The 26986-nt window shown below is 40.2% G+C and overlaps 1 protein-coding gene across 1 annotated transcript; it reads right to left on the bottom strand.

Annotated features, from left to right (window-relative positions):
• Nucleotides 1-815: 815 nt before the first annotated feature.
• Nucleotides 816-26610, bottom strand: tnpo2b (transportin 2b). Its single transcript, XM_088342976.1, has 23 exons — nt 26463-26610; nt 24487-24586; nt 23500-23575; nt 23279-23428; nt 20572-20678; nt 20362-20495; nt 18751-18832; nt 17575-17697; nt 17388-17506; nt 15593-15653; nt 15348-15519; nt 13076-13228; nt 11191-11416; nt 10957-11128; nt 9128-9322; nt 8907-9065; nt 6504-6591; nt 6231-6425; nt 4881-4956; nt 3056-3155; nt 2915-2989; nt 2643-2772; nt 816-954 (listed from the first exon to the last, which is right to left on the bottom strand). The coding sequence occupies exons 2-22, from the start codon at nt 24583-24585 to the stop codon at nt 2665-2667; spliced, it is 2670 nt and encodes an 889-aa protein (XP_088199102.1). The 5' UTR covers nt 24586; nt 26463-26610; the 3' UTR covers nt 816-954; nt 2643-2664.
• Between the last annotated feature and the right edge of the window lie 376 nt (nt 26611-26986).

The following is a 26986-nucleotide window of genomic DNA, read 5'->3' as shown; positions in this document are numbered from 1 at the left end:
TGGCAAGCTAACAGCCACATAAAAATGACATAAATCTTATGAAATCCCCGGAAATGACGCTGTGAAGGTAGTTAAGGACACCTTTCACATGCACCGGGTCACGAAAAAAAAAAAGAAAAAGAAAAAAAAAAGTGCCTGGAGAAGGAATGAAGAAAAAAAAAAACAGATAGCAAGGTAATAGCCACATAAAAATGACATGAATCTTATGAAATCTCCGGAAATGACGGCGTGAAGGTAGTTATGGACACCTTTCACATGCAACGAGTCATGAAAAAAAAAACAAGGTGGCTAGAGAAGGAGTAAAGAAAAAAAAACACGGATAGCAAGGTAACAGCCACATAAAAATGGCATAAATCTTATTAAATCCCCGGAAATGACGCCCTGAAGGTAGTTAAGACACCTGTCTCATGCAACGAGTCAAAAAAAAATGTCTGTAGTATAGCGCCGCCCATAGTCGAGTCCGAGTACTGCGTGTGCAGTTGAATGTGCAAGTGAGTCTGCAAAATTTGTTAAGAAACATCCTGTTGAGAAAAAAAAAAGAAAAAAAATGTGGCACTGGTCCCGTCCTCCCAGCCCAGTCCGTGGCTTGTTTTTCCCTGCCTTGTGATTTAAGACCCTACCTGAACTTCCTGGATGCCCCCCCCCCCCCCCCCGCGCTTTCTTCTTCTGGGCATCGGGTCTAAGCGGGAGGGGGTCCCCCTAATTCTCTGTCCCTATCGGTTAGTTAGACTGGGTCCCTGCCTAGTTGAGTCTAGAGGTGTCCCACCCCCCACCCTCGTCCCTCCCGTTGAAGCTCCCTCCCCCCCCCTCAGTCTTTGGACAAACACATAAGGGGCATTGGGGGTCGTCCTTCATGGGGGTGTCAGCATCCCTAAACTTCCCTCCCCCCCAGATCAGGGCAGTGCAATACACAGATGGATGAGTTTCCCATTCACCCTCCTCCTGCTGGCTCACCTGGGGCACCAAAACAAAAGGGGGGATGGGAGAGAAGCAGGGGATATAAATAGAACATCAAAGTGCAAGTTTCAAGCCTAAATATTAAAGGTCTAATATACAAACAATAGTTCCTTCTTTAGATCCTTGGCATAATCGTTTTCAGACAAAAAGGAAAATTGACGCCTGAAGTGAGGCGAGCCATGTGAAGCTGGCTTTCACTCGAGGGCCGAGTTGGTGGACTCCCTTTGTCCTTAATTTCATTTTGCATACAAAAAGGAGGAAGTCAAAACGTTTTTCCAACAAAACAAGTGTGGGTGTCTAGCCTCCACATTATTGTTAGCCGCTAGCTGGACTTTGGCTAATATTTACAAGCTAACATAATATATACAGTTTAAAACAGAAGCACTGCCAAGTTTTTAACCAACACTACATTTTCTCAAAAGTTTATGTGTCTGGCTTCCACATTGTCGTTAGCCGCTAGCTGGACATTAGCTAATATTTACAAGCTAACATAATGTATACAGTTTAAAACAGAAGCACTGCCAAGTTTTTAACCAATAATACATTTTCTCTAAAGTTTGTGTGTTTAGCTTTCACATTATTGTTAGGCGCTAGCTGGACTTTGGCTAATATTTACAAGCTAACACAATATATACAGTTTAATACAGGAGCACTGCCAAGTTTTTAACGAACAATCAATTTTCTCAAAAGTTTGTGTCTGGCTTCCACATTATTGTTAGCCGCTAGCTGGACTTTGGCTAAAATTTACAAGCGAACATAATATATACAGTTTAAAACAGAAGCACTGCCAAGTTTTTAACCAACACTACATTTTCTCAAAAGTTTGTGTGTTTAGCTTCCACATTGTTGTTAGCCGCTAGCTAGACATTGGCTAATATTTACAAGCTAACATAATTCATACAGTTTCATACAGGAGCACTGCCAAGTTTTTAACCAACAATACATTTTCTCAAAAGTTTGTGTGTCTGGCTTCCACATTATTGTTAGCCGCTAGCTGGACTTTGGCTAATATTTACAAGCTAACATAATATATACAGTTTAAAACAGAAGCACTGCCAAATTTTTAACCAACACTACATTTTCTCAAAAGTTTGTGTGTTTAGCTTTCACATTATTGTTAGCCGCTAGCGGAACTTTGGCTAATATTTACAAGCTAACACAATATATAAAGTTTAATACAGGAGCACTGCCAAGTTTTTAACCGAAAATACATTTTCTCAAAAGTTTATGTGTTTGGCTTCCACATTGTTGTTAGCCGCTAGCTGGACATTGGCTAACATTTACAAGCTAACAATATATAAAGTTTAATACAGGAGCACTGCCAAGTTTTTTAACGAAAATAAATTTTCTCAAAAGTATGTGTGTTTAGCTTCCACATTATTGTTAGCCGCTAGCTGGAATTTGGCTAATATTTACAAGCTAACATAATATAGACAGTTTAAAACAGTGTTTAGCTTTCACATTATTGTTAGGCGCTAGCTGGACTGTGGCTAATGTTTACATGCTAACACTACAGAGCTAACTTACTACAGTTGAGCTGCCGAGGATCATTTGATTTTACATCAGCAAATATGCGAATCTGACTTCTTTGTCAGATTAGAGTGCGACAACTACCGCACCATCATCATAAATTCCCCTCAACTCCTGTTTTCTGGTCACTAATTTTCATTGTGATATTTGTGTACCTCTCTGATGCGCGTGGAGGCTTTAGACACCGTAGCAGGCCGCCAGTCGCTCCTTCAGCAGAGGGGGGAACTGCTCTGAGAACTGCTGCCAGTTCTCCTCTCCGACTTGTTCTTTAAAACCGTGCAGGATCTGTTTCGGGGAATTTCAACAAATAAGAAACTTAGATAAGAAAGATTCCGTGGTGAGCTGAATTATAATTTGGTTTAATCCTTCTCCCTGATAATAAAACTATGGAAAGGCTGTACAAACAATCTCTGTAGTAGTGCCTCACCTTGTAGAACATATCCCTCAGATCATCTTTGGGGTTGACCCAAGAGGCGACCGCATCGCAGAAGAAGATGAAGTCCTGGAAAATATAACCGGAGATGAAAAGAATCTCAAGGGAGGACGGCCGGTCCTATGTAAGTCTCACCTGCACGACACCGCCGGGATTGACGCCGATCATCATGCATATTCCGCGGAAAGCAGAGTCCTTCTCTTCGTTGTCTCGGATGTTGCGCAGTGACGTGCACCTGCCGCATGATAAAAATGTAAACGGCACAAATAGATAGATAGATCTCTAGATAGATACATAGATGGATGGATATCTGTCTAGATGGATACATAGATGTCTACATACATAGATAGATGTCTAGATAGATAGATGGATAGATGTCTGGATAGATGGATAGATGTCTAGATAGATAGATGGATAGATGTCTGGATAGATGGATAGATGTCTAGATAGATAGATGGATAGATGTCTGGATAGATGGATAGATGTCTAGATAGATAGATGGATAGATGTCTGGATAGATGGATAGATGTCTAGATAGATAGATGGATAGATGTCTGGATAGATGGATAGATGTCTGATAGATGGATAGATGTCTGATAGATGGATAGATGTCTGGATAGATGGATAGATGTCTAGATAGATAAATAGATAGATAGATGTCTAGATGGATAGAGATAGATGGATAGATGGATAAATGTCTAGATGGATAGATGTCTAGATAGATGTCTAGAGATCGATAGATTAATGTCTAAAACGATAGATGTCTAGATAGATAGATGTCTAGATGGATAGAGATAGATAGATAAATGTCTAGATGGATAGATGTCTAGATAGATAGATGTCTAAATAGCTAGATGTCTAAATAGATAGATGGATAGATGTCTAGATAGATGTCTAGATGGATAGATGTCCAGATAGATAGATTGATGTCTAGATGGATAGATAGAGATATAGATAGATAAATGTATAGATGGATAGATGTCTAGATAGATAGATGGATAGATGTCTGGATAGATGTCTGATAGATGGATAGATGTCTAGATAGATGGATGGATGGATAGATGTCTAGATAGATGGATGGATGGATAGATGTCTAGATAGATAAATAGATAGATGGATAGAGATAGATGGATAGATAAATGACTAGATGGATAGATGTCTAGATAGATGTCTAGATGGATATAGAGATAGATAGATGGATAAATGTCTAGATGGATAGATGTCTAGATAGATAGATGTCTAAATAGATAGATGGATGGATAGATGTCTAGAGATCGATAGATTAATGTCTAAAACGATAGATGTCTAGATAGATAGATGTCTAGATGGATAGAGATAGATAGATAAATGTCTAGATGGATAGATGTCTAGATAGATAGATGTCTAAATAGCTAGATGTCTAAATAGATAGATGGATAGATGTCTAGATAGATGTCTAGATGGATAGATGTCCAGATAGATAGATTGATGTCTAGATGGATAGATAGAGGCATAGATAGATAAATGTATAGATGGATAGATGTCTAGATAGATAGATGTCTAGATAGATAAATAGATAAATGTCGAGATGGAAGGATAGATAGATGTCTAGATAGATAGATGTCTAGATGTCTAGTTAGATCGATAGATGTCTAGATAGATAGATGTCTAGATGGATAGATAGATGTCTAGACAGACAGACAGACAGACAAACTTTATTCATCCTTGTGTTGAAAATGAAATAATAAAATAAAATAAATAGAATACATAAATACCCAATATAACGTGTTGATGTAGAGTATTTAAATAGTGCTACATAAAATACACACTAATAAAAATAGGGTAATATGCAAATGTAGGGGTGGGGTTTAATGTGGGCTTTTACTCCCCCGGGTGGGGTTAAAGAGCCTCATGGCATGAGGAAGAATGGCGTGTATTAATAATAAGAGGGTAGAATTGGAGAAAAACAAAGACTTCTCACCACGGTCGGATAAACTGCGGCAGCATGGGGGCAACTTCCTGGGGGCAGACGTAGCCCAGTCGTCCGATGGTGATTGCTGAAAAAAATCAACAGTCTGGGCGTCACATTCAGGCACTAAATCAAGTTTATTTTTTGATTATCATCTTGGCTCATATTCTTTAGAGGGTTAGTGTGTAATAATTCACCATTAGTTTGTTGTAGATCAGAATGGAGTCGAGTGTGTGCATTGGAAGAAGATACACCGGAGAAACCTCAACAATACACTTGACAAAATTTGGAAATTCTAATTCCTTATTTCCTGGCGTGAATATAGATAGCGACAACAAAGGACCGAGTAAACTGGTCACACCCAAAAGTGGATGAAAAGAGCAACTAGATGGAGTTGGTCAGAGCAGGTAACTTAGCAGGAGAAGCTACTAAAGGGCTTGTAAAAGATTGCAAGAGCAACCTTATTCACACAGAACATTAAAAAAATAGCATCTCGTGGCGAGCCGAGTGGCTAATGAGTGGTGCGAGGAAGAAACAGTGGAAAGAAAAGTAGAGGATGCCTAAATGACAGAATTCAGTTGGAGGGTGGGTGACACTGAAAGACAAAAGCAGCAAACAATAACAATAGCGGTTGATGGCAACCATGACCTGCAGGGAAGTGGCTAACATGAGTGGCTAGAGAGGAAAACCAGGAAAAAAAGGTGGAGAAACGCCTGAGTGACAGGACTTAACAGTAGAAAGCGAGAAACAGAATGATGAAGCAGGAGCGGCTAACAAAAATAACGGCTTGTGCAGAGCCATAGCCCACAGCCAAGTTTTTTATAGGAGTGGCTAAAGAAGGAACCAGGGAAAGAAAAAAAAACGCCCAAGTGACAGGACTCAGCTGTGGAAAGCGAGTGAAACAGAAAGACAAAGCAGGAGCAGCTAACAATAACAGCTGGAGGCGAGCTGGAGGCGAGCCATAGTCTGCAGCCAAGTGGCTAACACGAGTGGCTAGAAAAGGAAACAGTGGTGGGGGAAATGCAGGATTCATCATATGCAGGACTCGGCTGTTTGGAGAAGCTAGCTTAGTAAAATGTTGGATTCTCGAGTGATGTAATATAATTACACATATCTGAATCTAAAACCATGTTTTATGAGATAACACATGTGTTTTCTGATTATATAGAGTGTTTTATTTGAATAAATCAAATATTTTCGCACCACTAGGGGGCTTACTACTTAAACACACTGGGGCTTTAATCTTAATCTGAAACATCTATAAAGAAACATGACAGACCACCTGTCTTCTTTCGTGTCTTTGGTTATTTTGCACAGGATGAAACAGGATTTTTAATATTCATACGAAAAAACAATCAATACCGGTGTTCTCCAGCAGGGTCTTGGGAGTGTTGGGCCGATTAATGATTTCCACGAGTTGGCTGAGAACCATAGGAATGTACGGCTGCATCTCCACACCCATCTGCATGCAAATCTCTCCGATGGCCCAGGTGGCGTTGTTGCACACCGAGATGAACTCCGGGTTCAGATTGGTTCCCAGGATGGGCATGAATTCAGCTACAAGGACATTCGGATACAAAACTCAACGGACGAGAAAAAGACGCAGAAAAACTACAAATCCAGGAAGAAAATTACCGATGCAAGGTTTGACGTGAGGGAAACAGGCCTTGGTCAAGTCACCCAGTAAGGCAAAGGAACTTTGTCTTACTTCAGGCATCGTATCCTGCATCGTCAAAAAACAAGGAGTCATTTGAGCATTTTTCTTGCAGATACAGTAAACCCCAGGATACAGCATTCCCGCCTTACGGCGTTTCGACGTTGAATATAGCATTTTCCCCACCATACATCGACGAAAAGTTATTTTATTTGCCAAAAAACTCATAAAATTCAAACTTAGTTACGTCAATAAAGAATCATGACTCCTATTGGTATGCGTCGGTGTCATCAAAAAGGCTGTATGATATTGGCTGAACTCCCTCCCATAATGCCTTTCTCTTCATTCAATTCGTAAACCTTTGCTAGTTATTTTTTTTAATTGTTTTTTTTTCAGTAAAATTAGAAAAACATTTATCATATATTACTACATTTTAACTTGTTTTTTTTTTATAATAATGGTATCATAATTTGAAGTAATAGTTCTCTCATTTTGCTGAATCTCAACCCTGTAGAACAATAAGAATGTAAGAATGTAACAGGAGTAAGCACTCAAGTTTATTATAAAAATATTTGTCCATAATTTCATGTGCTTTGTTAAGTATTTGTGCTCTTCTGTATTGTTTGGACTGTACTTATTCGCTATGGGTCTGAGGCTTCCAGTAATGCTAATGGGAGAAGCAAGAAGATGATAACCATGGAAGCAAAAATGGAGACCATCAAGACATATGAAGGAAATTGCATTGTTACCCTCACTACAGCTGTGACCAAAAAAACGACAGGTAAGGTTATTAAAAATAAGGAGGCGGTTAAAGCAGGGAAATCCTCAAAATTGGATGTTTTAAAATCAGTTTTAATTTGATCAGTTTTCTCCAACTCTGCATCCACCCGCTAATCCCCTCTACCAGCTTGTCACACCAAAAAGTTAAAAAAAAAGATCCTTTTTCATTTACTTATTTATAACGTTACTTGATCATATGCATGTATACTACCAGGACAATACAAATAATCGTCTTTGTTCCTTTATCTTCTTTGTTTTCTTTTATCCTCACCGTAAAATGTGACACTGGAGTGCCATGTCCAATTTCGTTGTCACAATATGTTCAACCCATTTTGTAACAATGACAATAAAGGTACCGTATTTTCCGCACTATAAGGCGCACCTAAAAGCCTTTATTTTTTTCAAAAGCTGACCATGCGCCTTATAATAAATACAGTGCGCCTTATATATGGATCAATATTAAGTCGCAAAGTCTTGCAACTAATGCAGCAGCCGCCGACTCGATTTTCCCCCGAACGCCAAGTAGTCCGCGGTGTATGCTGGGATTTATTTACCGGCGTTTCATTTCCTAACCAATGTGTCAATCATCATTTGAATGGATTACTATTGGCTAAAGTTATTCGGAGGTGAAGGGGGCGGATCCTTTTTATCATTTACAGGCTCGCATAGGCTAAAGGGGCGAAACAAACCCTGCAATTGGCCGAAAAAGATGTGTCAATCATCAGTTGAATCGATCACTATTGGCTAAAGTTATTCGGAGGTGAAGGGGGCGGAGGGGCAAAACAAAGCCTGCAATTGGCCGAAAAAGATGAATGTGAATAGCAAGTTGGGTTGACGGCATAGAGAAAACAATATTTTACAATTCTGTTCTGTATTTGTAAATATTTTACTCTCCTGGATTTACTACACTCACGGATATAAGAGGACCATGGTTGCACATTATTGAACACAACGACTTCGGTGAGCTTCTCCGGCTATATATTTTCCCTGTATCTCGTTTCAGACTGAACTCGATGTTTCTGTGATAAGCGGTGCAGATAATGGATGGAATGGAGTGTCTATTTTTAAATTAAACTGAATTTCAAGTGTTTATTGTCATATGCACAGTAAAGTTGCGAGCGAAAAAGAAAATAGAAACTAAGGAATGGTTGGCATTTCATGAATCCCAAGACTTGAACCTTCCGAATGATATTTGGAACGATGCATTTGAGTGACATCGTACGGACACCGCATCCGCACGTGTCTACGACACGTATTTGCTTCTTTGCAAGCTTTGGGAATGTTAAGGGGGGTAATAAGTTGGACTGAACTATCTGACTGTTTTGTCGACGTTCCCATTGTAGTGCCTTATGTGTGTCAAATATAGGACCAAAAACTATTTTTTCGAGGTGCGCCCTATAGTGCGGAAAATACGGTATATTCTATTCTATTCTACTGATAATCGGTGCTTCCTATGCCCCCCAACATACTTCCAAACGGATTATTGTCGTATCCCGGGGGTCTACTGTACTAAACAAGTTAGTCTATATAGACAGCATTCTATTCCAGAGTCTCTGGCCGACATTCACCAAACAAAAAAATAAAGGAAACCCTGAAATCCCCACCTGCATGCACTGGAAGAGCAGCGTCATAATGTTGCTGCGAGCCACCAGCGTGTCCACGTGTCCGCCCAAACCCTCAGCGAGACCGCTCAGAAGGTCCAAAGCCACGATCATGAAGTCCTTATCGGGCGCTTCGTACTGATCCGGCTGCTGACTGTACATCTGAAAACCGGGAGAAACTCCAGAACTTGATTTTTTTTACGTAATCCTCCTGTGATGCTTACCATAGCTTGAGCCAAGGTTTTCTGGACCAGGGTGACGCAACGCTGGTAGACGGGCTCGCAGTAGGGCAGGAAGCCGCTCTGTAGCGCCGTGGCGACGGATGATAAACATTCCAGAAGTGGGAAGAGATCTTTGTCTTCATCCTTTAGTTCGTTCCACTTGGAGATCAGGGGAGGCATCAGCTTTTGGATGTACTCCTGCAAACCACACAATTAACATGTTAATTCAGTTTACTGGAACGGTCAATTATAATAGAGTATAAAAAAGGCAAACACAGAGGTGCTAATTCATTCAATTGTAATTCCCTGCTTTCTGGAGTCCCCAGATATCTTTTGTTTAGATTATTGCGATTCGCCTCTTCCCGGAATCGCCAGAAATTCTTGTTTTGATTATTAAATTCCCTGCTCCCAGGACTCCCAAGAAAGCTCTCATTAAGGTTATTGCAATTCCCTACTCTTCGGATTTCTCGGATAACTCTCGTCTGGATTATTAATTATTATTGGCCTGGAGTGTGACGTCATCCACTCCGCTGTTGCTAAACTACAACACAGCACCCTGAGGCCATCCTGTTAATCTGTTAATAAACAACAAAAGGATACTGCTGGAAGTGTGAATTTCCCTAGGGGGATGAATATAGTATCTATCTATCCATCTTAAAATTCCCTGCTGTTTGGACTCCCGAGGAAGTTATTGTTTATATTATTGCTATTAGCTACTTTTTGGATTCACCAGAAAGCTCTTATATAGGTTATTGCTATTCTCTGTTCTCAGACTACCCAGGAAGATCTTGTTTCCATTGTTGCGATGCCCTGCTCTCTGGACTCCCGAGAAAGAATTTCCCAATATTCCAGCTTTTACAGAAATCAGCAAGTCCCTTTCTTTACATGGTTAGTCAGTGCCTAACTATTGGTTTTACAAAAACAGGAATTTAATTTGGAAGGAAAATAATGTCGACAAAACATTCTGCACCAACAAAAGTAATTGTATGTTACAATAATTGTAAAAACATAAAATAAAAATAAAGATTTCTACTTCAAAGATTTTGCCCATCACGGGTTATGAATGGGGCCTAACAGAACAGAATCAGGTTTCATTGTATTGCAATTCCCTGCTCTCCAGACTCCCAAGAAAGCTCTCAAGTTATTACAATCCCATGCTCTCCAGGCTACCCAGAAAGCTCTCATTTAGATTATTTCCATTTTCTGCTTCCCAGAATTCCCTGTTCTCTGGACTCAATGGGTATCTCTTGTTTAAATCATTGCAATTACCTGTTACAGAATTACCAGAAGCTATTGTTTAGATTATTACAATTCCCTGCTCTCCAGACTCCCAAGAAAGCTGTCACTCAAGTTATTACAATCCCCTGCTCTCCAGGCTTCCCAGAAAGCTCTCGTTTGAATTATTGCCATTTTCTGCTTCCCAGAATCCCCATAAAGTTGTTTAAATTAGTTCAATTCCCTGCTCTCTGGACTCAACGGGTATCACTTGTTCAAATCATTGTAACTCCCTGTTACAGAATTGCCAGAAGCTGTTGTTTGGATCATTATAATTCCTTGCTTTCCGGATTCGCCAGGAAGCTCTTGTTATTAATTGCAATTCCCTGCTCTCTGGAGTCTCCAATAAGATTATTGCATTCCTGCAGCTTTTACAGAACTTAGCAGGTCCATTTCCTTACATGGTTAGTCACTGCCTGCCGTTTTCATTATTTTACAATCCTTGTGTGTGTATTTTTATGACCTTCTAAGAAGTTCGCTCACATTTTAATCAGGATTTTTAAACATTCTTAGTGTGCCTGTGAACATTTTGGGGCCGTTCAGTGTCGATGTCTTACAGGCTGATTGAGATGATGTCCCACAGAGTCTGCCAGGGTTCCAATGGCATCATAAAGGATGAGCAGGTTCTTATGCTGGTACTTCCCAAAAGCAAACACCAGGGTGTCCAAGATGAAGCTGAGGTAAGGCACTAGCTCTGTGCACGCCTCCTCCTCCAGTGTGGCAAATGCGCTTCGCGGAAGAAAACGAGGATCAAAACCATGAGCACGAAAAGGACGACTCTGATTCAATACCTGCAGGCTGCCTCTTGCACCCTCTTATTGCCGTCCAGGATGCGTTTGAGGAGCTCGGTCATGAGAGGTTTGAGGTGAGCGTCTGGGGGCTGGCTGACCACCCAGTGGGCGTAACGGCTGAGGGTCCAGCATGCAATGGAACGCACCAGGGCCTTTTTGTCACAAAGACACTGGATCAGGTGGGGGATGAGTTCCGGCAAGTAAGGGACCATACCCTGCATGCACCCTGAAAAATAAAATACATTTTATTATGAAATACAACACGAGTGTTGCAATTAAAAAGGACCCAGGAATAGGACATGAATCTGTTTTGAGGTGGGAATCGCAAAGTAAAATTGCCGTATAGCTGGGGCTGTAATTACGTTGCGAAACCCAAGGTAAAACCATTAAAATAAAGAAACAGTAATTTCCTGATAACTGAAAGCTTTGTTTCCATGGTTATCATGTTTTGCTTCTCCCATTAGCTTCCCTGCAAGACTTGGGATGCATAGCGAATGAAAACCGTACAAAAAAGTTTAACATCGAAGCTAAAACATAGCAAAAATCTTCAGTTTATAGCAAATTACTAAATGGGTATTTTCTCTGAAAACTAAGAAATTAGGGGTCAGGGGGGTTGGGGTATATCAAGCAGTGTTTATTTTTGTGATGCAGGTGTTCATTTTTCGAAATCCATTGATTGGTACAAATATTAAACAATTGTCTTCCTACCAAATTGATGATAGCCTCTTTGTTGTTTGCAGTTTTTTAAACTGTAGCAAATATTTTTTTGCAGCATTGATCGTTTTTTTTTAATGCAATAGCATTGATTTCATTTTTTAAAATATTTTCTATCATTTAATTTTTTTTTTCCTTAAAGCTGCTGCAATTGAGCGTGATGTGATTTTTGCATTATTGATTTATCTTTTAATGCATCAAAATTTATTTGTGATATTTTTTATTATTACCAATTTATTATTTGTATTTTTCACTATTTAAAGTGGTTATCCTCAAAGCTATTCCAATCGAGTGTGGTGATTTTTCTTTAATTAATTGAACATTTTTAAAAAACACTTTCCAGCTAAAAATTGAGCGCTTAATCATAATAATACTACAAGGAAAACATTTTCCCCCAAAAAATTGTATCCATTCTTAAATAAGTTTATTAGTTGGCATCCAGCAATATTGCCAACTCGCAAAGTCTTTATGAAGCACACGAGATTCTGAAGGGAACGATGACACAGAAAGGCATTGTGGGAGGTAGTTCATCGGTATTCTCATAATGCTGTGACGCAAAACCAATATCAGAGCAGTATTTCATATAATGTCGACCAATAGCAGACCGGCATCTTAGAGAGGTAACTCGTCATACACACGAACACTGCAAAGTTAAAATTTTTGAGCTCACGAAATAATCAGTTGTTGATGCTGCATTGTGCAGACAAATGCCGTAAAAAAACACTCAAGTGAAACCATTCTAAAGGCCTGGTCACACAGCCTTTCACGGGCGTATCGCGGCTGAATCACGGCCAGAAATTTCTGCCCGTGAAGCAGACGCTGTTGGACGCTTTGAGATCGCGATACAGCCGTGCTTTACACGCGGTAAGAAATTCACACGCCATGCGAAAAAGTTTTGCGCTGCTCAAAAATCTAGACCACGGGTAACCGCGGGCGGCACAGCGACGCAGCCGCGGTTACCCGCGATAAGGACGCGGAACAGTCGCCGGCCAATTTTGCACATTTTCCACCGCGGGCAAAAAAATAAAATAAAAAATAAAAATATATAAAATAAAAAATAAATCGCAAAATCTTACCCGCTATACAGACGCGAAAGGCTGTGTGACCGGGCCTTAAAGCAGGGAAAGCCGTATCCACTGAATAAACATCTGAACCCAAAATCAGGTCTCACCCTCAGCGATGGCCCCGAGGACGAGGATGCCCGACTCCTTGATGACCCAGTCGGGGTGGAACAGAAGACCTTTGAGCAGCGGCAGGAGATGAGGAAGCAGTTCCTCCCCGAAAACGTTGGCCAGAACATCCAGGGCTGCGGCAGAACATTTTCCTGAAAAACATTACCATTATCAAATGAGGCTTCGAAATGACACTTTTACGACAAGCATGTTTAGTGTCATTGATAACAGTGAATGTTGTTTACAACAAGATTGGACCAGACTCTCTTGGATAATCACATAATGATGACTGAAGAGAGGAAAAATGAGGATAAATACGCAAAATTATTTACAAAGTAGTGCTCGGAGAATGGCCTCAATTGACAACCCTGAATTGTTTAACAAACCCGTATAACTCTTCGAGACGCTACGTAAATCTAGAAAAGGGATTTAAAGTAACAGTGTGCAACAATTCTCTACACACACTACAGAAGCCTGAAGTACTCCACTTGGCAAAACTGGGAAGTGTAATCCCGTCATTTCCCAATTTCAGACGGCAACCGGACAAGAAAGCTGCTGTTAGTCCCCAGCAGCAAAAACAAAAGATTGAGAGAGACGGATATACCTGGAGCCACTGAAAAGAGTCAATAGCTGGAGTTGGTCAAAACTGCTGTAAGCCACAGGTGGGAGATGCTACTAAAAAAGCGAGTTAAAGAATTAAAGAGCCGGCTTTGTTTACATGGCGAAGCTAACAATAACGGTGGATTAAATGAAGGGATACAGAAGGAAAGTGTGAAAAAAGTGGAAGATGCCCAAAAGAAATCAACACAGTGATGTTTGATTTAAGATGCAGAAGTCAAGTGACACTGAATGACAAAGCAGGAGCAACTAAAAATAATAATATTAGCTAGCAGCGATACACAGCCTGCAGACAAGTAGCTGACAAGAGTAGTTAAAGAAGGAAACAGCGGTAAAAAAAATGTATTTGGCAAACATCGCATGCAGGGCTCAGCTGTGTATGGAGACTGTTAAGTGCTAAATAAATAGCAAGATCAAGCCAAGATACCTCCTCCAAAATCCTCATTTGGCCTTCAATAGTAGCAAGATGGCGGCCAAACAAGTCAGCATCTTCAACTTTGTGAAAATAATGATACATTTCTGAATCTACGAGTTTCTTAAAACTTATGCCTACAAGCTAGTGTTTTTTGCTTATTATTTAATTAAAATTTAACACCAGTAAGGTTCACTATATAATACACACTGGGACATAAAAAAACAATGTCACTTACAACCATGGTTCCTACAACTTAAGGCAGATTAAATTCAAGACTTTTTCAATGCATTTTGAAATAAAATTCTCGACCAAGTCGAAAAATAAACACCATTGGAATAAACAAAAACACTGCATGAATTAGAGGCTATTTTAAACAAATGCTTATTTATTTATTTTTAGATCACATTTTGGTCCAGTTGAAAACATCCCGTCTGAAAAACAGCACTTTTCAAAGTTTTAGACATGGAAAAGAATAAAATTATGTTTTACTTCATGGATCCTCAGTCAAAACTCCCAAAAACTCTACCGCTATAGTCATGAAGCATTTTTATCATGATGTCAAGTCAAGTATTGTTTATCTGTGACGCCTTTAATCACAAAGAGTTTCAAAGGGCTACACAGACAACAGATTATTGCAAACCACAGACTATTATGACACCATCCCCTGATCTAAAACCTACATGAGGGTAAGGAAACACTCAAAAACCTTAAGTCATGATTATCGGTGACACCCTTAACTACAAGGAGTCTCAAAGGGCAGCAGAGATCACAGACTATTATGACACCATCCCCTGATCTAAAACCTACATGAGGGCAAGGAAAAACTCAAAAACCTCAAGTCAAGTCATGATTATTTATGATGCCCTTAATTACAAGGAGTCTCAAAGGGCAGCAGAGATCAGAGACTATTACGACACCATCCCCTGATCTAAAACCTACATGAGGGCAAGGAAAAAACTCAAAAACCTCAACATGAGGAAAATGAAGAAACCTTGAGAAGGGACCGCACATGAGGTCATCCCCCTTCCAGGATGACCAGGCTGCAATGGATGTTGCAATAACAAATAATATATGTATAAAAAATGACTTTTTCGTCCAGGGGAAAACTTTCAGACTTTCAAAATTTGGATTGAAGGTATTTTAATGCCTCTTAAAGCATCATTTTTAGAATCAAGAATTCAATGCCTTCTAAGACTTTGCAAGGATCCCCGAGAACCCCGAATTGGTATTGGACTTACGTAAGTTCCAATCCGACAAGGTATCGTCGTCGTCGTCTTCGTCATCATCGATGTCCTCCCCCTCCTCGCCTTCCCCTCCTTCGTGCTGCAAAGTGACCGTACGGGACTTATGGAAGCGAGGCTTGATGTCCTGCTCGCTGTCCGGGACGGCTTCGTCTTCCTCTACGTCACCCTGCCGAATGAGATAAAATCAGATAGTGATCTAAAAAAGAAAATACAAGCCAGTATGTGACCTGTAGCCTTACCTTCAGAAGGATGATATCAATTTCAGAGTATTTCATCCCGTTGACCAAGATGGGAATGAGTCTGGAAAAAAAACAAAAACCTTTTTTGTTTCACCTAAGTGACATATTGGACTTCTCCGTTAAGTGACAGTATGTAATACTGTAATCCCCCTACCCTATTTTTTATTTTAAAAGGGGCTCTGCCAGCCCCCGCTCGCAGCAATAGTCGACCAGGGATAATCAATTATGGCGGCATGGGTGCTGTTCATTTGAGGAGGAAAGAACAGAAAAACAGAGCAAACATGCATGACACAAATTGGCTTCTTGGCCACCGCTTTCAGCAATAATCGACTTGAGATAAGAGGATTGAGGCCTTAAAAGTGGAGTTCATTTTAAGTGTACCACAATGGCGAACTGGAAAAAAAAGCTCTGTTGGCCTCTGCTCTAAGCAATAGTAAACAGGGGATAATAGATTGCGGCCACACGGTGCGCTTAAAAATTAAAAAAGATCTAACACACAATACAAATATGCTCTCTTAGCTTCTACTCTCAAAAATAGTCAACTGGAAATAATGAATAGCTGCCAAAACAGAGCAGTCCATTTTGAATGGATCACAATGGAATGCTTCAGCAATCTAAACCGAAGAGAAAAATGCATTATGCCAGCCCCCTGCTCTCTTCAATTGGCGACCAGTGATAATGGATCACGGCCACAGCTGTGCATATAATTGGAGGTGAGCCACAACGGCCAAACTCACGACCAAAATGCCTTCCTCGCTCGAAGTAAATGCGAAAGGGGATAATGGATCGCAGCCGCACAAGTGAAGTTCATTTTGAGGGAAAAAAACCAAAAGGAAAAAAACTGCCACACACAACAAACATTTGCTCTTGATCCCTCCTCTCAGCAATAATCAACCGGGGATAAAGGAATGCGGCGGCCACAACCATGCATTTCATCTTAAAATGGCACGCCTCCTGCCGGGCCAGACAAAAATGCGCTCTGCTGGTCCCAGCTTTCATCTTCATGTTGAAGGATTTTGTACATTTGACTATAAAGGATTTTATACGATTGAATACAAGTTACACTTATTGAGTGCAATGAAGATTTTCACCGAATAGGCTATAGTTCAATGACAGGTCGCGCCGTTCCGAATGCAGAATATTTTGTCTAGTTTTGTTGATAACAGGACTCTGACAGAGGACGGCAGGCGATGTTTTGAGAACAAGGCCCTGATGACGTAGAAACGCTCGGTGTTGTTTTTTAGTTTTCCAGACATCGTGACGCCCAGGTTGGGCTTCATTGGCACGCCTATGGGAGGAGCCGGCACACCGTCTTGCGGAGAGGCGTGAGCTGAGAGGAGAAAGGCTGGGAGACTTCAGAAAAGGCTTCCCAGAGACTCCGACGACACTAATTCGACTGATTCGGCTATTTTCGATGGAGTACACTTAGGTAAATTAATAATGAAATTAAATCTGCCCCCGTGTGAAAATGTCGGCTTTTCTTGTCCATCTTTTCCATCAAGAAACAAGCGCGCATTGTTGGGTGAATGTCGGTTGAGTTTGGTTGATGGAGTCAGATAACTAATTTGAACAATTTGGTAAACGATACATTTCAATATTAAATTCCTAACAATGTGATCAGGGGATAATGTATTGTGGTCCCAGAAGTGCAATTTACTTTTCTAAAATATTCCTTTACTATCCTGTGATGCACTGAAGCCAGGAAGTTCAAAATGCAAAGTAGCAAGGGATTACAGTATTTCCTGACAAGATGGCTAAGATAAGAGGCTAGAGATGGAAACAGGGGGGCACTTACTGGACCAAGTGGCCAGAGAGGGCCTCTTTGCAGATGGGCTGTTCAGCCAGGGTCAACCAGAATTCGCAGGCCTCCAGAGCCACGTTCTCATCGGGGTCTTGAGTGCGCTGCAACATGTACTGGAAGGAAAGACGGTAGAATCAAAACCAACTCTGGTTTTTGGGGGTGTCCCGAGTGGCGCCCTCACCTGGATGATGCTGTGCATGTGCGGGATGAGGCGATCGATGCGGACTTCCAGCAGCATGACCAGAGCCCTGCACACGTTCTTGCGTACTTCGCTGTCCTCGTCGCCAGCCAGTGCAAACAGACTCTGCACGGGAGAGAGTTTGAGATGTGTTCACACAAAAAACATCAAGAAAAGTCAGTTGTTTTTTTTAAAGTGGCAGTGTGTAATAATTCGCCATCAGCTGTCACCACATCTTAGAGTTCAACACATCTGAAGAAGACATGCTAGGATACAATTTGGCAAAATTCAGAAGTATAATTCTAAGTATTCTTGCATAACCCAGATCAGCTGAAAATATCTAATGGAGTTGGCCAGTAAACAGCTGTCTTTAGCAGCTGGTGAGAGGAGATACAGAAACTAAAGGATAAAAAAAAACATATTTACACAGAGCAGCTAACAATAGAATTAGCAGCTAGCGGCAAGCCATAGCCTGCAGCCTATAGGCTAAAACGAGTGGCTAGCGAAGAAAACAGTGGGAAAAACAGCTAAATATGCCTAAATCATGTAACTCGGCGTTCAATTGCATGAGAAGCCATCGACAGGACATGATAGTTGCGGTTTATCCCCGCAAGCAACAAGAAAAGACAGAGCAGAGTAATTCGGAGTGGCTGAAGAGAACGAATAGCTGGTCAGAGCAGATGTTAAAGGCTAACTTACTAAAAGGCCAGTAGAATATTGAATCGGTCAATGAATCATTGGACTCAGGAGCAGCTAACAAACAATTACGGCTAGCAGTTAACTATAGACCACAAAAAAAGTGAGTGGAAAGAGAAGGAAACAATGGAAAAATCAGTCAAATACGTCCATATTACGGAACTAGGCGACATTCGCTTGCAGGACCAGCTGTGGAAGGTAAGTGACACTAAAATACGCAGCGTGAGCAGCTTAGAATTACAACAGTGGCTAGTGGTAAGATTCAGCCAAGTGGCCAGAGAAGGAAACAGCGGATGTAAAAAAAGGCCAGCATCTTAGAACCAATTGATAATCGCTTGTATGAAGGTGTAACAAAGCACAAGCTGCAAACAATAAGAGCGACTTACAAGGAGCCATAAATTGCAACCAAGAGGCTAACATGAGTGACTAGAGAAGAAAACAGTGGAGGATAAAACTGCAAGATTCATAAATGACAGGACTCACCTCAATAAAGGTGTCGATATTGTCCATCAGAGCCTGAGCTCGACTAATGATGAATTGGTTCACACAAGCGATAGCGTGGGACCTGTTGAAGAAGATTATTTGTTTTCAGCGGCAGGTTATCATGCCATGAGGCTCTTTAACTCCACCCGGGGGAGTAAAAGCCCATATTAAACCCCACCCCCACATTGCATATTACCCTATTGTTATTATAGTGTGTATTTTATGTAGCACTATTTAAATATTCTATATCAACACGTTACATTGGGTATTTATGTATTATATTCCTTTTACTTAATTATTGTTTTATTTTTAACACAAGGATACTGCTGGAAGTGTATTTTTCCCTACGGGGATGAATAAAGTATCTATCTATCTATCCATCATTGTGATCACGTCAACATTTGAAGGAAATTCCTCCAACTGAAAGGATGGCTTCTGTGGTATGCTTAAACTCTCGTTTGAATATTTGGGTTGCATCCAGTGTTCCCTCTAAGCTGCGCGCGTGCGCAATTGCGCACTGCTCGCACATTCTCAGCGCACAAGAAAATTTAGCCAGCGCACAAAAATGAGGGCTCAAAATGACTAATTAAGAAGCGACTTAAGTCAAAGTTACAGTGCTTGAAGGTAAAAATACACGGGTTGCCCTGACGTTGTGTCCTAAATGCGGTATTTTGAAGTCGAGTCGAAGTAGAATGAAATTGAGTAAAGTTTGTCGAGAACCGGCTTCTTTGGCTCGGCTCACTAAAAGGAACCGGCTCTTTTGGGTCCTAAACGGCTCTTCAGGTTGTTTTTGCTTCTTTCATCCCAACATGACCAAATATTATGTAATACTATGCGCAAAATGACTTAAAAGAAGGGGGGAATAGAAGAAAAAAGAAAAAAATACCAAAATGAAAAAGTAGTGAAAAGCTGAGAAAAAAAGAAATAAAAGGAAGAGAAAAAAAGAAGGAAAAATTTAGAAAAAAAAAGAAAAAAAGAAAAGAAAGGTAGGAAAAAGGTAAATAGACAACAAAAAGAAAAGTAACTCGGAAAAAAAAAATCACAATGAGACTTTTTTTAAAGGAATTTTAAAAAAAAGTAGAAAAAAAACACGGAAAAAAGAAGAAAAATTTGGTGTTGCATTCAAATAATTTCCAATGATATCAAGTGAATCGTGTTGCCAACATTGTACTTCCACTCAAAAATGTGATTAAGTACAGTTGTGTATCTTGCAACCGACTAAATAAGCCCTCAAAAATGTTAATATTATGGGACAAAATATATCAGGAAAAAAAAAGAAATGGATATCTTGTGAAAGAATTGTAACAACAAACGACGTTTGTAGGCCGTACAACCTTTGCAATAGTACATGAGTCAATTCATTCAAAAGAGAAAAATCATTTTGCATTGCCGGAAACTCAGTAAAATGTCAAGTTTTGGACATGTTTGATCATTAATTATCTTGCCATACTTGGGATTAAGGTTGCTCACTGTTGTTTCAAGCGTTGCTCACCGACTTTGCGTGAACGCTCAGACCCGTGCAAAATTACAGGGAACATTGGTTGCATCTATCGATTCGACTTCTCAATCAACCAACGAAAAAGCTGGCTTCAAATAAAAATGGCGACAGACCTTATCTTGGGACTGCAGTGTTTAAAAAACTGCAGGAATTTTGGAATCATGATGTTGAGGGGTCTGTTGAGAGCATCGCTGTCCAACAACTCTGAAGAATCTTCACAGATTTTTTGTAAGGCTCCGAAAGAACCCTAAAGATGGGATTGGTGTAAATAGCACAATTTAAAATCAGTGAAATGATTTGTGTGGATTTATTGCCGTTCTCACTTCGCACGTATTGTAGTCTTCGGAATTGAGTAAATTGCAAAGCTGTGGCAAAAGTTCCGGCCATGTTTGCAGCTCCCCTTTGGAGGCGATGGTGGTGATCAAGATACCTGGACAGGAAACAAACACACGAGTCATAAATTAAACATAGAATTGTCTTTGTTTACAAGAATATTAGACATGGGGCTCCGGGATAACCAAGCAATAAATGGATTTTAAAAATATGTATTGTAAAAAACAACAACATTAGAATAGGTAAGATACAAGGTGAAGGATTTTATACATTTTACTATAAAGGATTTTACATGATTACATACAAGTTACATTTATTGAGTGCAATGAAGATTTTCACTGAGTGGGCTTCAGGTCGCGCTGTTCCAAATGCAGAATGTTTTGGCTGGGGAATTTTGATAACAGGACTCTGACGAAGGACGTCCGGCATTGTTTTGATAAGCGCTCTGCTGTTATGAGTTTTTCAGACATCCAGGCGAGGGGGTGGACCCCAGGTGGGGGCTTTCATTGGCACGCCCATGGGAGGAGCCGGCACACCAGCTTGCGGAAAAAACGTGGGCAGAAAAAGGAAGGCAGAAGATCGAGAGAGGAGGCTTGACGGAGACTCGAGCGACACTAATTCGGCCATATATTCGAAGGAGTTCACTTAGCTAAATTGTTAAAGAAATTAAATCTGCCCCCGTGTGGAAATGCCGGTCTCTTGTTCATTTTTCCACCAATAAACGAGCGCGCATTGTTAGGAGAATGCAGGTTGTGTTTGTTTAATGGAGTCAGATAACTAATTCGAACAATTGGGTCAACAGTAAATTTTAATATTAATTTCCTAACAAAGGGAGGCACAATTTGTCTCTGAAACTGAAATGAAGCACCAAAAAATGGAATAAAAATGTATTTTCCACAGACTAGCTAAAAATATAAAAACATTAAATAATTGTCGTCATTATTAATAGAAGCAAATGTTAAGTGTTTTAGTCATTACATTCCCATGAAACAACAACAAAAAAAGCATTTATGATGCTTCAAAAAATCCCGTAAAACAAAATTTCTAAAGTATAACTATTGAGGGATCAAAATTGCAAATAACACTAGCAAGTTCCTTCTACTTTGAATGAAGTACAGTACTAAAAAAAACCTTCTAGATGCTACACTACATTATTTCACTTTCTTATTTTTAAGAGCATATTTTGGCACATGTAAGCTTTAAATCAAGAGGAGAGGGGATAGTGACAAGAAAACTGGAGTAGGAGGTAATTGAAGAGGATGGTCCAGCGTAGGCTGATCCTAATGCAACCGACAAGTCACACTTGGACATTTGCTAGAAATAAATAGAATTATCCTCGCTTAGCTCTAACCAATCGAATTCCGAGACAAACGGAAAGAATGTAACCCACAAAGCACATACTTATGAATTCAATCAGGCTCCACAGTAGTACGTTGGCTTTGTAGTGTTAGCATGTAAACATTAGCCAAAGCTTAAAATGGGCAGGAGAGGCAATAGTGACAATAAAACTGGAGTAGGAAGGAATTGATGATGATGGTGCGGTAGTCGAGGCAGACTAATGCAAAAAACAAGTCGCATAGTCACCAAAGTAAAAAAACAATAATAGTATAATAAACCCTCCTTCCACATAGCTTAGCGCCGGCCAATCAACTTCTAGGACAAACGGACTGATAGTTCCATGCACAAAATACACGTTTACGGATTAAAACAAGAGTTAGCATGTAAACTTTAGCCAAAGTCTGTCTAGCAACTATTAAAAACATGAGAGCAGAAAAACAAACTTTTGAGAAAATGTCTTTTTAGAAACATATTTGAAAACCTGGTTTGAACAGTAGATAGTTAGCTCTGCTATGTTAGCATCAGCTTCACATGGCTCGCCTCACTTTAAACAAGACGGAATCACAATATTTCATAAGTGGGTTTTTTCCGGTTTGATTTTTCCTTTTAAATAGAAATAGATGTCTAGATGTCTACAGATAGATAGATGTCTAGATAGATAGAAGTCTAGATGTCTAGGTAGATAGAAGTCTAGATAGCTGTCTAGGTGGCTAGATAGATGTCTAGATAGCTATCTAAATAGCGGTCTAGATAGCTAGATAGATGTATAGATAGCTAGATAGATAGATGTCTAGAGATAGATGTCTAGAGATTTTTTCGGTTTGATTTTTCCTTTTCGATAGAGATAGATAGGTGTCTAGATGTCGATAGATAGATGTCTAGAGATAGATAGGTGTCTAGATAGATGTCTAGATAGATAGCTGTCTAGATAGATAGCTGTCAAGATGTCTAGATAGGTGGCTGTCTCGATAGATGTCTAGATAACTAGATTTCTAGAGAGCTAGTTAGATAGATGTCTAGATAGATAGATGTCTAGATGGATAGCTGTCTACATGTCTAGATAGGTATCTGTCTAGATGTCTAGATAGGTATCTGTCTAGATGTCTAGATAGCTGTCTAGATGTCTAGATAGCGGTCTAGATAGCTAGATAACTAGACGTCTAGATAGCTAGATGTCTAAATAGCTAGATAGATAGATGTCTAGATAGCTAGATAGATATATGTCTAGATAGCTAGATAGATATATGTCTAGATAGCTAGATGTCTAGATAGCTAGACAGATAGAAACCGAAAATGTATTTTTGGAAGAAAACAATTTTGACGCAAATAAACTTCAGGTTTTTTTTCTTTATTACCCACCGATTGTAGCCCTGATGAGGGGAGAAGGGTCTCCGATGTTGTTGAGACATTCTCGTTTGATGAAGTCGGCTACATTTTGGGGGAAATTCTGATAATGGGCCTTCACGTTGTTCTTCAGGATCAAGCCGCTCAGTGAGCGAGTGGGCTCATCTAGGGAATGGATCAGACAAAATGAATGAAAATTCTAAGTACAACTGTGAATGACAAGGGATCGTGTTTACCCTCCGACTTTAAACTAGTCAGGACAAAGATGAGATAGTTGTTGAAATCAGGAAACTGGTTGAGTTGCTCCAGTTTCTGAGAACCGTGTTAAGAAGTTCCACCGGCTCGTATGACGTTACGTGAAGCTCACACACCCTCGCATACCCAAAATACTTCTTTACACTTTATAGGCTCTTTTGAAACACAATTGGGGAGCTCGCAAATATTGAAAGCCCGAGTTCGTAATGGATCGAGACAATTTTCAGATTCGGAATAATTCATTGTAGCATTTAAGAGTGCCGTTTTAGGTTGAAAGTGGCTGTTAGACAATGTTATCACTTAAAAAGGGGAAGGGAAGTGAAAAAAGGGGGGGAAGTAAAAAGGTAAGAAAAGTGAAGGAAAAAGGCACAAGAAGTCAAAAAAGATTGAAAATGATGAGATGAAAAACGAGAAAAAAGTAAGCGAAAAATGAGACAAGTTCAGATGAAAAACGGAGGATAAAAAGGAGGAGGAAAATGGGGAAAAACGAAAAGATGGAGAAAGGAAAAAGAAAATAGGACAAAGGAGAAACAAGAAAAAAGGGGAGAATCAAATGAAAAAAATCAGAAATGAGGGAAAAATATGAACAATTATTTAGTATTTGGTGGCGGCAACACGGCGGGCAGTGGTTAGCGCGTGTGCGGCACAGTTCTGAGATCATGAGATTGAACCTCCTGTGTGGAGTTTGCATGTTATCCCCGTGCTTGCGTGGGTTTCCTCCCACATTCCAAAAACATGCATGTCAGGTTAATTGGCCAATCCAAATAGTCCCTAAGTGTGAATGAGAAAGTGAATATTCTGTCTCTGTGTGCCCTGCGACTGGCTGGCAACCAGTTCAGGGTGTCCCCTGCCCACTGCCCAAAGATAGCTAGGATGGGCTCCAGCACCCCCGCGACCCTACTGAGGATAAGCGGTGCAGATAATAGATGGATTTAGTATTTGGTATCTCCGAAACATGTTAAGGATACTTCTTGCACTGCTCTTTGTGTTGCCGTGTCCGGAGACTGGGAGTCCTTCAGAAGTTGAAGCACTTGCTGGAGACTCTGCTCGTCCGGTTGCCACTCCATCCTGGAATCGCAAATGATTCTCTTTTAGAACAATGTATTTGTTTACAACCAGGTGAGACTAATGGATAAACCTGTAATTAGACACTTTATAGACTAGGCAAAGACCAACACATGATTTTCTGGGATGGATTGATGACTCTCTAAGCCAGGGGTCTTCAACGTGGTGACCCCTATGGACAGCTGAAATTTCCTCAGACCCGTTATGAAAATAGCTCACTGGTGCTAGGTCAATTTTTTTTTTTGGGTTGACTGAGTCTATCTGACCCGTCTTCCAATAATTAACCAGTAATAACAAAGTAATAACATGATAAGTTGTTATTTCGGAAAATGCAAATCAAACCGAGTGCCCTATGCCCAAGTTAGTGACAAAAAGTCAAGTCATGTTTATTTGTTTGGCCCATAATCACAAGAAGTCTCGAAGGGCTGCATAGACCACAGATTATTGCAAACCACAGGCTATTATGACACCATCCCCTGATCTAAAACCTACATGAGGGCAAGGAAAAACTCAAAAACCTCAACATGAGGAAAATGAAAAAACCTTGAGAAGGGACCGCACAAGGTCATCCCTTCAAATAATACACAGATATTGTCAACATGAAATATAAGTCATTCATAAGCTATAGAATAGATGTGTGTGTTTTAAGCCTAGATTTAAACACTTCCACTGAGGTTGCAGATGGAATCTCAGGGGGAAGAGCATTCCACAGCACCGGGGCCCGAATGGAGAATGCTCTCCATGTGTGAATTTCCCTCCGGGGATGAATAAAGTATCTATCTATCTATCTATCTATCTATCTCTCGAACCTGCCGATCTCTTCTTGGCTCTTGGGATCACTAGTAGACCAGCATTTACAGAGCGAAGGCTCCGGACCATAACATAGGGGGGAATTAAATCCTTAACATATGAGGGAGCAGGTAGCTTCTCAGCTTGCAAAAGGTTGGAGACACCTGCTCAAAGCTGCTTTGCACCCAGCATACCGCACTGTGCCTTATGCAATTAGGTGTCGGCTACAATACCCAACAGACGGGCCAAGGAGAATCCCATGATTCTTTGAGCTGTTTTGATGACTCTTAAGTTCTCCTGTCTGCTGTCTACCACACTGTAATGTCGCATTCTCTCTACGGTATCTCTGTAGGACACCATCAGCTCAGTTCCTGATCGTTTTTTCTTCCCTACCACATTTCTAACTCGGGGAGGTTATCGAAGATGTTCGCTCCAAAGTACAATACTGTCTTTGTGAAGCAGACACAATCTGTGTCGGCCTAATTGTAAGCCAATTAAGATAGCAAAAAGCAGGGCAGTGCACTAAAGCTGCAACTACAAGGCCCGTGCATCCTTTTTGGAACTTGAAAAACGGCATTGAGTCTATCCCCGGTGATATTCACACACCCTCGTCTCACATTTTATGCATTCCTTCCATAAAAACTGGTTAAATGCAACAACAACGCTTTGCATTAATGTGCACTTACCAGTGTCTTATCGTGACGCAACAAGCATCGCCATGTTAGCTCATGTTTATTACCACTTTTAAAATCCCCTCCGGGATTAAACAACCCCATAGATCGTTATCAATGTAAATATTTAATATTCGAACATAAGGCCCAAGCGACACGGGCACAAATATCGAGCTAATCGTCCTTCGTATCGTAAATTCGTAACCTGCATGCTATCATTCCATACCAAGACACACCCGCAATAAATATGGCTTTTGCAATACTTAGATGCATTAATTGTGATTTTAAGCCCAACGCAGAAATATTTATTAATACTCATGACAGAAACGTCAAAGAAATAGATAAATAAACAAAAACATAAGCAGCTACAATATAGCATCGCCTGCTAACTAGCTAGCATCCACTAGCTAAAACGTTACCTGTTCGCTCCGACGTGTCAATTGTGAATTCTTCGGAGGATGTACTGATAAAAATTAACATGAAAGTACACTAATTTTGGTTCCTTTTAATCGTAAAAGGAGAAGAGTTTTCCTGGCAAATGTGTAATCGTTGTGTCCGCTAGCTTGCTATCGACATTGCATGCCTCGCAAACGAGCCGGTGAGCTGCTTGAACTTTCTCGGCTTCCGTAGCTGGCGCAGGCAGGGGTGGAATGTCAATACATTGTTGATATTAATATTGTGACTAAAAATTATTTTGATGAATTTAAATCAATAATGTAACAAATATATAAATGCAACGTTAATTTTCTTGAATATTGAAGGGGCTTTTAGATAACTTTTCTGGGCGGTATAAATTATGTTGACCTGACATGGAAACGACTTATCAGACATAAAAAGTCGAATATCCTTGCCAATAATTATCATAAATAAATCATAATTCTTTGGACATAAAAATCGAATTCAACAATAAATATATCTAATAAGATTGTCGAAAGAAACTTTG

This window comes from Urocampus carinirostris, chromosome 8, assembly GCF_059441175.1.
Source record: "Urocampus carinirostris isolate Australia breed hairy pipefish chromosome 8, RoL_Ucar_1.0, whole genome shotgun sequence".
NCBI classification, from domain to species: domain Eukaryota; kingdom Metazoa; phylum Chordata; class Actinopteri; order Syngnathiformes; family Syngnathidae; genus Urocampus; species Urocampus carinirostris.
The sequence above is the reverse complement of the archived record's forward strand: the minus strand, read 5'-3'. Positions and strand labels throughout refer to the sequence as shown.

Excerpts from the sequence above, each read along its gene's own strand:
- tnpo2b (XM_088342976.1), bottom strand. The coding sequence starts at position 24,585 with ATGGAGTGGCAACCGGACGAGCAGAGTCTCCAGCAAGTGCTTCAACTT. Across the intron at positions 9,066-9,127 it reads AAACCTTGGCTCAAGCTATG|ATGTACAGTCAGCAGCCGGA; the intron begins GTAAGCATCACA and ends CCCGGTTTTCAG. Across the intron at positions 2,990-3,055 it reads ATCCCGGCGGTGTCGTGCAG|GACTTCATCTTCTTCTGCGA; the intron begins GTGAGACTTACA and ends TATATTTTCCAG.